The 13,835-nt window shown below is 41.2% G+C and overlaps 1 protein-coding gene across 3 annotated transcripts in view; it reads left to right on the top strand.

The window, feature by feature from the left end:
• FBXO21 (F-box protein 21) overlaps nt 1-7,166 on the top strand; it is a 31,401-nt gene extending 24,235 nt beyond the window's left edge. For 2 of the 3 annotated variants that reach the window (XM_075835236.1, XM_075835249.1), the window contains exons 10-12: nt 2,876-3,060; nt 3,729-3,886; nt 4,018-7,166. In XM_075835236.1, the coding sequence (XP_075691351.1) occupies nt 2,876-3,060; nt 3,729-3,886; nt 4,018-4,205 (531 nt within the window). In that variant the 3' untranslated portion in view covers nt 4,206-7,166. The remainder of the gene's footprint in view (nt 1-2,875; nt 3,061-3,728; nt 3,887-4,017) is intronic. The other variant, XR_012850296.1, reaches the window with a different exon arrangement.
• Nucleotides 7,167-13,835: the final 6,669 nt, after the last annotated feature.

Genomic DNA, 13,835 nt, shown 5'->3' with positions numbered 1-13,835 from the left:
GCAGCGCGATCGCTGTTCCTGGTCGTTAGTCCCGGGTATCAGCTGCATAACACTGCGTGAGCGCGCTCCATACTTCTCCCCCTGTACCTTGACGTAAGTGCACGTCAAGGGAGGTCAATGTGAGGCACATAGTATTATGAATTTAGTCACCAGATTCTCAAATCCATATCCCCTATTGCATGTGATCGGCGCTGCACTGTAGATAACAGGAACGTTTTTTTTTGTTTTTTTTTAAAACGTTCATTTTTGGCCAAGTTATGAGCTATTTTATATATATGCAAATGAGCTTTGAAATGGACAACTGGGCGTGTTTTTATTCGTATGTCCAACTGGGCGTGTTTACGTGTATGACGCTGACCAATCCGTGACCAGTCAGCGTCATACACTCCTCTCCATTCATTTACACAGCACATAGTGTTCTTACTAGAACGATGTGCAGCCACATACACAAGTGTCCTGATAATGAATACACATGACCTCCAGCCGCGCGTAATGAGATTACAAGGTAAACGAGATTTCGTCTCCCTTGCTGGAAATCTCACAGAAAAGAGTCAGAAGTGTCAGGATTCTGAATACACATGACGTCCAGGCTGGATGTCATGTGTATTCATTATCAGGACACTTGTGTATGTGGCTGCACATCGTTCTAGTAAGAACACTATGTGCTGTGTAAATGAATGGAGAGGAGTGTATGATGCTGACTGGTCACTGATTCGTCAGCATCATACACTTCTATTCACAATGCCCAGTTAGTAAAACAAGTAAACACGCCCAGTTAAAAACACAATACACGCCCAGTTGGACATACGAATAAAAACACGCCCAGTTGTCCATTTCAAAGCTCATTTGCATATATATATAAAATAGCTCATAACTTGGCCAAAAATGAACGTTTTTAAAAAAAAAACACGTTACTGTTATCTACATTGCAGCGCCGATCACATGCAATAGGCGATAGGATTTGAGAATCTGGTGACAGAGCCTCTTTAATGTTCCTGAGATTTATGGTAATTAACCCCATTATGTACCTCACACATTAACCCAATGTTGTCCATTATGACTGTGAGAAACATGATGAGGTTAATTACCCCTTTCCCATCCCACTTCCCCTTTCCCATCCCTTGGTTGAACTTGATGGACATGTGTCTTTTTTCAACCGTACAAACTATGTAACTATGTAACTATTAATGAGGCACATGGAAGATCAAAATTCATCACACCACTTGCCTCAGAAAATGGAAGAACTCGTTTTGGTATAGAGTATCGCAATAGTACACAAATTCTAGTATCCTGATGACCCCATCTCTGAGACGTTGTTAATAAAGTTAAATTAAATAAAAATACAGGAGACTGGGAGAATAATATAAGAGCTGCTCCTTTCAGACACTGACAGACATGATTATAACATGCTGCTGTATGTAGAAATACTTCATCTATACCTTGACCGTTTTACCAGAGTGCCATGCCAGTAGTCACATGACTGCCGCCATCTTTAGTCCTTTCAGTTATCCTATGGATGCATTTCTATTGACTAATCTGTGGGCTATACCATTTTGATGTTTGTTGTTTTTTTGCTTTTTTTAAAAAGCAACTAACTTGATATAAGAAAGGCATGTGAGCAGAATTTTAAATACATGTATATTAGAAATCTGTGTGATTTCCTATTCTATAAATAAATTAGTGGAAACCATAAAAAGTGGACAACCCCTTTAATGCTCCTCATCTTAGGTGTCATGAGCCCAGAGCCTGGACCACAATTGCTGGGGGCCTAATTCTGAAATTTCTTACTCTTCTTTTTACACCGTATATATTCAGAGAAACGCCTATTTAGGCTGTTGTGGGGTGGTGTAGAAAACAATTCTTAAAATTTACTTTAAATAGAGGTGAAGATTTGACCCTGAGAACCGCAGTAACTTGGATTGGAGCAATGGGAAGAACACTAGGGGGATTGGGACAGCACCAAGACCATTATTCCTCGCTTCTTTAATGGTTCGTTTAAGGGCCTGTTCACATCAGAGTTGGCTTTCCATTCCAGGGCTCCGTCTGAGGTTTCCGTCGGGTGAACCCCGCAACGGAAAGTCAAACTGAAACCACAGCTTCAATGGTGACGGAAACATTGCTAATGGTTTCCGTTCGTCACCATTCCGGCAGGTTTCTGTTTTTAACGATGGTGTCAATAGCGGAGTCAACTGCAGAGTCGACTGCGCTAGTGATTCCGTCGGAAAAAAGGAAACCTGCGGAATGGTGACGAACGGAAACCATTAGCAATGTTTCTGTCACCATTGATATCAATGGTGACGGAAACGGAAGCTGTGGTTTCAGTTTGACTTTCCGTTGCGGGGTTCACCCGACGGAACCGTGGAACGGAAAGCCAGCGCTGATGTGAACAGGCCCTAACAAGTTCCAAGAGCTGATTCTAGTGGAAACACACTGGACGGAATATAATAAATGCTTCTGCGCCAGTTTTCTGGTGTAGAAATGTCGCAAATAACTTAAAAGTCTTAACAACTGGTGCAGTCTTAATACCACCATAGTGTTGTGCACAAATTATTGCAAGTTTTTTATTTGGGTTGCGGTTTAAATTTTTCGTGTTGGTGCAAGTTTTCCTCAATAAATATTTCACTAATAGGACTTGCCGGGGAGTTACATTTCTGCACACAGAACCTAGCACAAAAAAGAAAACTGGGTATGATTCCACAAAATCCCCTTTGAATTGAAGGTATTTTCACTGCGAAGTATTATGACATGAGCAACCAAAAATAATTTTTTTGAGTGAACTGTAGTGAGTGAGACATTTGATTGAAAAATAATTTTGTGCATAATTTTTATTTTTTTATTTTATTAACCTGTTGTTGTCATGCATGAACTATTTTAGGTATTAGATATCCTTCAGAATATTCAAGCTTTGGATCCTTCGCAGCATGGTGCTGTGGCATATCTTGTTCAGCATACCTTGGAGCATATAGAGAGACGCAAAGAGGACAGTGGGCCAAATGTGAAGCTCAGATCCAGTGAGAAGGCAGTGTCTTATTCTGTTGGACTTATCGCGAGACACAAACGGTAGGAAACCATAGTCTGTTTGTTAAAACCTAGCCCCACACATGTTAAAAATGTAATCCAATGAGCATTTATTCTCAAGGTTTTTTTTGGTAATTCTACATAGTATAATGAAGTAAAAGCTTCACATGTTCTGTGCCAGATAACGGCGATTTGTGATCTGGTACATAAAACAGTCAGTGTTTGTTGTGTGATCCGAGAACAGCAGATTAAAAAAGTCCATATCGTGATACAAATCTGTAGTGTCTGTTATAGACCACATATCCACGTTCTTCATTTTCTATAAGTGATTCCTTCTATTAGGTTTAGGGGTTCTCCAGTAGTGATTGAATGCTCAAATGGGTTTTTCCGGGACTTTGATATTCATAGCCTATCCGTCAATATCAGATTTGTGAGGGTCCGACTCTTCGTCCCCTTCGTTGTTTACCAGACACAGCGCCATACATTCGGTAGTGGCTGTGCCTGGTATTGCAACTCTCCTATTTACTGCAGTGCCAAGTATAGCTACTACAAAATGTATGGCACCAACCAAAGCGCCCGGCCCCTTCACTCAGTTGTTGGGGGATAGTCTCTACCGTTTTCCTTGTAGATAAGTGAATGTGCTATGTTTGTTCACATTTCACGGAGATTTCATTTTATTTTGTCATTTATTTCCACTGTGAAATATATAGGTATGCTTATAATGGTGTGATCTTTGGCTGGGATCCGGTGTGCATGATGCCACCAGACTGGATTGAAAACTTGAGCGTACACCAACTCCCTCAAGGAGCCAACCAACCATTTTACAGCATCCTCCTAGAAGATGGATCTTGCAGTTACGTTGCCCAGGGTGAGTCGTTACCAGTGTTTGTACCAATTCCGGTCATACAGGGTGTGACCACGTATAGTAGAGTGATGAAGAAAGTCTACACTGGATTTGGTCATGGTGATTATCTAAATCCTCTGTATTCTCTTCCACAGAAAATCTGGAACCGCATCCAGAACCAGGACTGATTCGGCACCCTGATATTGCCCTTTACTTCTCGGAGTTTTCAGGAGATTACTATATAGCAAATAAAGAACTTCAGCTTCAATACCCAGAAGACACTGACTCCATTATTCAGCAGAGTTTACTGAGACAATCCGATCCTCCGCTGTTGGAACCATGAGATGGATCTTGGAATCTTTGTCCAATTATTTTTTTAATTTATAGATATTTAACTTACTGTATGTAGATGCAAGCTTAAACCTCATCAAGCACTGTCAAATAGGGTGCGTTACAACTCCATTTTTAATAGTCCTATCTAGGTTTCCGCCTCTGAGAATGGTGCACGGAAACATGAAATAGAACTCAAGATTTGTGAGTATAGAAAATCTTCCTACACCTATATAATAGCATGCTAAAAAGTAGTGTATCTTCTCCATCATAAAAATGAAGCTTACTATATACTTTAATGAGCTATGTCATGAGGAACATATTGCACTGACTATATCAGTGTTGCTAAATGAGCTCTGTACATCTACAGGGAAGCGGAGCAAACATTTTAATGCATCTTATTGCACTATATGTTATAGATTGGAGAATACCGCTCGTTGTTACGTCACTACAGGGAACATTGTCTCAAACTACGTCTAGCTAATATAGGGTTTGTGAACCGTATGTAAATGACTTACTATAATACAGCATTTTTATTGTTTTACGTTGGTTTAATGTGCAGCTCATCTCATCGAACCCTGTGTTGAATATTTATTTGTTACTAAGACGGTAACCACAAGGCTTTATTTAAAGGACCAGTGTTTAAGGACCCAGTAGCTGCAATCCTCCCTCGTCTTGTGTCTTATCTAGCATATATTCTCAGCTGCTAGGAACTTACAACAGGAGTAAACAGGATAACATGTATTTGTCATTGTAGCTCCCCTATTTGTGCCTGCAGGATCTGTTCCGAAACCTCTCCAGTAGAACCGAAAATGAATAGAGAAGACTGAGATAGAAGGGGTGAAGAAGCCAGGACCATTTTTGAATGCATCTGAGAGAACACATATACAGTAATAGAAGACAAAATTTAGTAGAAGACAAATTTTTCCCCCTCCTGTCAGCTGTTGACAAACATGGAAATAAATGGTCTTGTGCGAAGAAACCATTTAAAAATTAGGACTTTTTAGTCTAAACAATAGTCTCCGTTTCCAATATATTTGGTGTAGATTTGTGTGTGTGAACAGGGATAATTAGCTTTTACTTTCTATTGTTGGCCATACACTTTAGATAGCTGTCGGCTAAACGTTCATTCACCGACCGCTATTCCTCCCAACTCCTCCGTACACGTGCAAGCTCAGCCAAGCGTGCATGTGTATTCAATAGGGAGAAGGGAGAAAGCCACTGCCCCTCTCTTCTGCTTGCAAAGAAAAGTATCGAGCATGTTGAAATTCAACATGCTTGACCCTTCGCTTCCTCAACGTTTGTTGTCAGGGGAGATTCGGGACACTACTATACACATTAGATGATTGGCCATTCCCGCTAAAATCGCCAATTTCAGCCAACGTACATCTAATGTGTATGGCCATCTTAACCCGTTAGTGACCGCCCCATAGTGTTTTCACGGTGGCCCCTAATGGGCTTTATTCTGATGCAATAGCCTTTTTACAGACCATATCCAGAGAGTTGTGGTCAATGATTCCTTCTCTGAATGGTCACCGGTTATAAGTGGTGTACCCCAGGGTTCAGTTCTGGGACCACTATTATTCAACTTATTTATTAATGATATAGAGGATGGGATTAATAGCACTATTTCTATTTTTGCAGATAACACCAAGCTATGTAATATAGTTCAGACTATGGAAGATGTTCATGAATTGCAGGCAGATTTAAACAAACTAAGTGTTTGGGCGTCCACTTGGCAGATGAAGTTTAATGTAGATAAATGTAAAGTTATGCATCTGGGTACCAACAACCTGCAAGCATCATATGTCCTAGGGGGAGCTACACTGGGGGAGTCACTTGTTGAGAAGGATCTGGGTGTACTTGTAAATCATAAACTCCATAACCGCATGCAGTGTCAATCAGCTGCTTCAAAGGCCAGCAGGATATTGTCGTGTATTAAAAGAGGCATGGACTCGCGGGACAGGGATGTAATAATGCCACTTTACAAAGCATTAGTGAGGCCTCATCTAGAATATGCAGTCCAGTTCTGGGCTCCAGTTCATAGAAAGGATGCCCTGGAGTTGGAAAAAATACAAAGAAGAGCAACGAAGCTAATTAGGGGCATGCAGAATCTAAGTTATGAGGAAAGATTGAAAGAATTAAACCTATTTAGCCTTGAGAAAAGACGACTAAGGGGGGACATGATTAACTTATATAAATATATTAATGGCACATACAAAAAATATGGTGAAATCCTGTTCCTTGTAAAACCCGCTCAAAAAACAAGGGGGCACTCCCTCCGTCTGGAGAAAAAAAGGTTCAAGCTGCAGAGGCGACAAGGCTTCTTTACTGTGAGAACTGTGAATCTATGGAATAGCCTACCGCAGGAGCTGGTCACAGCAGGGACAGTAGATGGCTTTAAAAAAGGCTTAGATCATTTCCTAGAACAAAAAAAATATTAGCTCCTATGTGTAGAAATTTTTCCTTCCCTTTTCCCTTCCCTTGGTTGAACTTGATGGACATGTGTCTTTTTTTCAGCCGTACTAACTATGTAACAGCGCTGCATCAGAATAAAGTAAACAGAGCAGGGAGCTGTTAAATCTCCCTGCTCTCAGCTGACAGAGGTAGCTGGGGACATCCCTGCTCTAACGGGTGTGACCGATATCCGTATCGATCCCACCCGTTTAACCACTCAGATGCGGCGCTCAATAGCGAGCACCGCATCTGAGTGGTTTTGGAGAGAAGTAGGGAGCTCCCTCTCATCCCACCGACACCCGGCGATAAGATCGCCGAGAGTCCTTGTCTTCTATGGCAGCCGGGGGCCTAATAAAGGCCCCCAGGTCTGCCTGTAGTGAATTCCTGCTAGGTTATGCCAGAGGCATGGCCTAGCAGATACCTGTCCGTTTTAGGCCTGATTCAGATGACCTGCTCTGTGAGGCAGCATCATATGATGCGCAGCTGCGTGCTTTTCGCTCAGCCGCCATCATTATGACACGCCATTTGGATGTTTGTAAACAGAAAAGCACGTGGTGCTTTTCTGTTTACATTCATCCTTTTGACAGCTGTTGCGCGAAACAGGCAGTTCGCACGGAAGTTCTTCCGCGCGTGATGCGCGAAATACGCCGAGATATTGAACATGTCGCGCTTTTTACGCAGCGGACAAACACTGCGCAAAAAGCACGAACTATCTGTACTGCCCAATAGACTAATATTGGTTCATGCGAGCCGCATGAAAACCGCACGGACACAATTCACGTTCGTGTGAATCCGCCCTTACACGGACAGGCATAATACACTACAATACAGAAGTATTGCAGGGTATTATAAATGCGATCGGAGGATCGCATAGTGAAGTCCCCTAGTGGGACTGGTAAAAGAGTAAAAAAAAAAGTTTTACAAAAAAAAACCTGAAAGACCCACTTTTTCCCCTTACAAACTGCTTTATTAAAAAAACAAAATAAAAGTTAAAGTTACACATATTTGGTATCGCCGCATCCGTAACGACCCCAACTATAAACGTATTACATCATTTTCCTTTTGGAAAAAAAAGAACCTCAAACATATGTGAACATAAGGGCTCATTTACACTTGTGTATGAAAATATGGATGCACAATACAGATCTTCATTGTTTTTGTTACTGTATTCTATTTTTTTGTTCCGTACTGTATTCTGAGTTGTCCTCCTTCATGATGTTGAGGAAATATGGATGATAAAAACGAAACAAATATGCACATGTGAACTATGCAAGCATGGAACGTACATTTTTAAATTCAACTCATTGACTTCTGTGGGCTAAAAACAGTAACTGATCCATTAGAACATGCTGCGTATTAAAAAAAAAATAATGCCATGCGCATTTAAAAAAAAAAAAGTGTGTAAAAAAAATTAACTAATATGGATCCATAATACGCACTTCTGAATTAGCCGGAAGGCAACTTTTACACAGTCCACATTTGGTCAGTATTTTGCATCCATATTTTTATATCCATAAATTTAAAAAGTATCGCAAAAAGTAAGAATTTTTTATTTAGGCCAGGATCACCGTCTTGATGTGGTTTTTGTGTCCGTTTTTTTTAGTCCATCTCAGGAGTGGACCCAAAAGAAAAGAGTTGCATCAATCTTTTCTTTATCAGTTTCCTTCCTTTTGCATTCACTCCTGAGTTTAGCTTAAAAAAAAATTTGCCAAAAACTGTATCAAAACTTTGTGTGATCCTGGCCGTATACTTTCCATGTGTTTTATGTTTCACTCCTGGTTTTGGCTTAAGAATACAGATGCAAAATACTGACTAAATCTGCACTGTGTGAAAGTGGCCTAACCCTACACCGTAGACTGACTATTGAACCATAAAATTGTATGACAAGAATGGAAAAAAATAAAATAAATATATACACGTACACCAAAGAAACAGGCAGCACGCTGTAGTTAAAGTGAAAATAAGGGGTTATTTTATTACCCTCAGTGCGACGTTTCAGCTCCTTGCTCTGGAGCCTTTCTCAATATATATTACAGTTGAGTCACATTATTATGACCACCGGCTAATATCCAGAGTAACCGCCATGTGCAGCATCGAGAGCAGCTAAACGGGCTGGGAGTGACTCAGTAAGGTGCTGGTAGGTGGTCTCCGGTATCTGGAGCCGTGCTGGAGGGTGCGTGGGGGGAGGATCCATAGAGTGAACAAGACAATCGAAGTGGTCCCACAGATGCTCAATTGGGTTCAAGTCTGGCAAATTAGGGAGCCAAGGAAGTACTTGGAAGTCTTTGGTTGTGCTCTTCCAACCACTCAAACATTTCTAGCCATGTGACCTGTCGCATTGTTTTGCTGGAAGATTCCATCTCCAGGAAAGACCAACCGCATGTATGGGTGGACGTGCTCTGCAACGATGGATTCGTACCCAAATTGGTTCAGGGTGCCTTCCACATGGATGAGTGGGCCCAGAAAACGCCATGAAAAAGTTCCCCGGACGATAACGCTGCCGCGACCAGCTTGTGTTCTTCCAGCAATGGTTGCAGGGTGTTTGTGCTCTGATGTTTCTTGTCTGACACGCCAACGTCCATCCGTTCGATGAGGCAGAAAACGTGACTTACAGGAGAAGGCAACTCTTTGCCAATCAGCGGTCCAAATCCGATACTGCCGTCCAAATTGAAGCCTTTTTTTCCCGATGCGCCTTTGCGTAGGAGCTGTGACCATCCGCCTGCTTCGGAGCCCCAATACGCAGTAGGGTTAGCTGAACTGTTGTATTAGACCCACGTCTAGTAGCCCCCTGGTTGATTTTCACGGTGATCTGCTCCACTATAGCGTGACATTCGGCCCTCGCGCACCTTTTGTAGCCGATGTTCACCTCATATCAATAACACGTGGTGCTCTGCAGTTTACACGTCGGGTATTCCCAATTGTATCATTTGTCCACTCACAATACGCTTTCACCACAGCAGCACGCAAATAGTTCACAAACTGCGAAGTATGAGATATACTGCCATCCTTTGCCCGAAAGCCAATAATCATCCCCTTTTGCAACTCTGAAAAATCGCCCCTTTTACCCATGGCAACAACAAGTGATGTGTTCAGACAACCTATCGCACACCTTATTATACCCACCAAGCCAGCCCACGACACATCACTTCCTTCATGTGTTATGTATGTATGGATTTTTATATATATATATATAATCCTTCTGTCCACCCACATTTACAGTTCTTCTCCTTGTTTTGCATTTGAAAGTACTAGTTTAAAGCCACTTTTAATTTCTACAAGCATAGGGATTATTATTTTATCTCCAAAGGTCACCATATGAAATTAACTCATTGGAACAATCCGACCAATGTTTCAGTTGATACAAATACTTAGGCCAGATTCAGACGAACGTGAGCTTTTTGCGCGCGCAAAAACCGCGGCGTTTTGCGTGCGCAAAAGGCACTTGACAGCTCCGTGTGCCCTGTTCATATGGATGTGCGGCTGCGTGCTTCCGTGGGGCATGCGTGATTTTCTCGCACCCATTGACTTCAATGGGTGTGTGATGCGTGAAAAACACCTAAATATAGAACATGTCGCGAGTTTTACGCAGCACACTAACGCTGCGCAAAACTCACGGATTGTCTGCACTGCCCCATAGACTTGTATTGGTCCGCGCGAGCCGCGTGAAAACCACGCGGGCTGCACGGACGCAAATCACGGTCGTCTGAATCCAGCTTTAGGGTGAACTTGCTGTCACCATCCTGCTACCCGTTCTTACTACATCCACAGCTCTGGCTAGAATACTACTGTCTAACAAATATTTATTTTGCGCTTTTTGTTTTATTTTTTTGTGTGTTTTTATTCTAAATTCAAAGAACCCTAAATGTGTCCATATTTGATTCAATTAATTAAATAAGTAGTTAACTTCCTACAATACAGATAAATGATCTTCCGTATTCTCTGTTGAGACTTGTTAAGGCCCTTTTACACTGGCCAATTATCGGGCAAACGAGTAATCAGGGCAACGATCAGCAGATGAACGATATTCAACGGCTGTTTGCATAGTTTTAAATGGCCAAAATATTATCGTGTTGGCAGCACATCTGCCCGGAGATGTGCTGCCAACACGATAGAACTGTATGGGGACGAGCAATCGGAGTAATGAGCGCTCATCCCCATACTATCTCCTTGTGAAAGGAGCAAACAAGTGCCGATCAACAAGCTGTCTCACTGATCGGTGATCGTTTACACGGCCCTTGTCAGACCGTGTCATATCACCCTTAGGCTGGGTTCACACGACCATGTTACGTCCGTAATGGACGGAACGTATTTCGGCCGCAAGTCCCGGACAGAACACACTGCAGAGAGCCAGGCTCCTATCGTCATTGTTATGTACGATGCTAGGAGTCCCTGCCTCGCTGCAGGACAACTGTCCCGTACTGTAATCATGTTTTCAGTACGGGACAGTAGTTCCACGGAGAGGTAGGGACTCCTAGCATCGTACATAAGTATGATGCTAGGAGCCCGGCTCCCTGCAGTGTGGTCGGTCCGGGACTTGCGGCCGAAATACGTTCCGTCCATTACGGACGTAACATGGTCGTGTGAACCCAGCCTAAATCCTTTAAATGCATCATATGGTGTAATCTGCTGATGACCATTGCAGACCTATATTTATCTTATTCTATCGCAGTTCTTTTGGACGATTACTTTTTTTAATCTAAAGTTTATTGGGAACAAATTGAACCGTTCTTTCTGTAATGGGAATTTATCAACAGCATTGCCTAATCCTAGTTTACACCATGAATTGCTTCTAGAATGTTGTATGTGTGGTGAGTCTATTGTAACTAGTGGTTTGAGATTTCATCATTATGTAGTAAGAAAGATGTCACTTAGTAGACAACGTTCAAATCTTGTATGTCAGTATTTACTGAGGGTTCACTGGTAATTGTTAATAAATGGAATGTGTTTTATGGAATCCTAGGAAAGTTTTATTTGGCTGAACTTACCATTGTTACACTGTCTTAAAGGGATAGCGTAGAATACATTTGTATATTTCTGAGCCAGGTACGCTTGTATCTTGTTATCACATCCGGATGCTCCGTCACAGGTGCTACTCTTCATTCATCTGTAATATACAAAATATGATTATGTCCACACGGACCAAAACAAATAAATATTGGGACACCTCTGCTTCCTACGACTTGTATGTTTTTGTTTTTTCTCCTGTGCATTATGTCTTTATATTCTATGTTGTAGTCTTTCCATTGTTAGCATTTTGTTTGCAACAGTAACCTCTTGACACGTAGTGCCCTAATAGTATGGCTCAGACATTGCATGGACAGTTTCGCTGCCCCTCCTGCTTTAACTTCACACCTCTGATCTTTGCTATTTTTCACCTCCTATGCCATGGCATTGAAGAGGTAGAACAAAGAGGGGATGCCCCATTTTGCGATGCAATCCCAGGGTCCATTGAAAAACCCTTAGCCTATTTCTACTTGCCCTAACAACTGCCTGTGTATTTAACATACACAACTTTAAAGGGTTGTCTGGTTTCAGCAAATTAATGTTATTTTTTCGTATAATAAGTTATACAATTTTCCAATGTACTTTCTGTATTAATTCCTCACAGTTTTCAAGATCTCTGATTGTTGTCATTTAGGAGGAATATTCATTGTTTACTTCCAGTGGATACAATTCTGTCCATGGTTATGTGATGAGAGGAGAAAAGATAGATCCGGAGTAATAAAATATAACTTTTACTATATATAGTAAAATATATAACAAACAATGTATCAAAAAGTGAGGCTATCATGCCAATACTGCATGCAAATTCTCATGTATATTCAGTGATTTATGGCGAAATCAAACTTCTGGAGCCAGCAAGAAATCAGTCCACCTTGATAAGGTTTCCTAATGTTATAGTATGTTATGATGACTTTTTTCAGGAGGTTTATCCAAAAAGTCTTTCCTTTTGCAAGGACCACATATACAGATAAAGTAAAAGACCTGGGGCAGTTGCCCTCCTACCCCTTGTTTTCAATTGGTAGTCCTTTTGGTAAATGTGTCCAAGGATGGTTATATGGCTTCTCCTGAAACAGTAGATGATGAATGGATATTTCTCCCTAACATACTATAACTATAATTAGGAAACCTTATCAAGGTGGACTGATTTCTTGCTGTCTCCAGAAGTTTGATTTCGACATAAATCACTGAATATATATGAGAATTTGCATGCAGTACTGGCATATGATAGCCTCACTTTTTGATACATTGTTTGTTATATATTTTAAACAAGCTTAGTTAAAGTTATATTTTATTACTCCGGATCTATCTTTTCTCTAATATTACGGAGAACGAGTTTATCTCTATCCAGGTGGGGGATACACAATACCACGAATACATAATGGTCATGTGATGGACACACAGGTGAACGGCTTGTTACACTATGTGTATCAGAGCTGTGTCTTTTAACGAGTCCATCACGTGAATATGGACAGAATTCTATCCACTGGAAGTAAACTATAAATGTTCCTACTGAATGACAACAAGCAGAGATCTTGAAAACCGTGAGGAATTAATATAGAAAGTGTATTGGAAAATTGTATAACTTTTAATTATACAGAAAATAACATTAATTTGCTGAAAGTTGACTACCCTTTTAATATGCTATCATATACACCGATCAGCCATAACCTTAAATATTGTGTAGGTCCCCCTCGTGCTGCTGAAAAAACTATGAGGCATGGACTCCGCAAGTCCTCCTGAAGGTGTCCTGTGGTATCTGGCACCAAGACATTAGCAGCAGATTTCAGGTGACATTTCAGAATATTACCGCCACACCAAAACCACATAGTGACTGAATAATACCCCATACTGTTACTGATTAAAAATCACTATACAAAGACAAATATTACCAGCATATAGTGACCGTAAAAAATTACCACCATATAGTGGTAGATGCCATTTATCGCAGGTGCTCTGCAGACAATATAAGTGATTACAACACATTTATATCCAGTGACTCACAGGTGATATTTTCTCTGATTAGAGTCGTTCACTTTTCCTGTTTTTCTCCATTCGGCCCAGACCACTGTGACGATTTATTCCAGCCACGACTCGTCTCTGCAGAATTTGACACACAGACATGTTGGTTTCTCACTTTTCCTGCACCCATCCCACCCACAGTGTCCCATAAGGTAATAATGAT

This window comes from Rhinoderma darwinii, chromosome 1 (genome assembly GCF_050947455.1).
Source record: "Rhinoderma darwinii isolate aRhiDar2 chromosome 1, aRhiDar2.hap1, whole genome shotgun sequence".
NCBI lineage: Eukaryota > Metazoa > Chordata > Amphibia > Anura > Rhinodermatidae > Rhinoderma > Rhinoderma darwinii.
The sequence above is the reverse complement of the archived record's forward strand: the minus strand, read 5'-3'. Positions and strand labels throughout refer to the sequence as shown.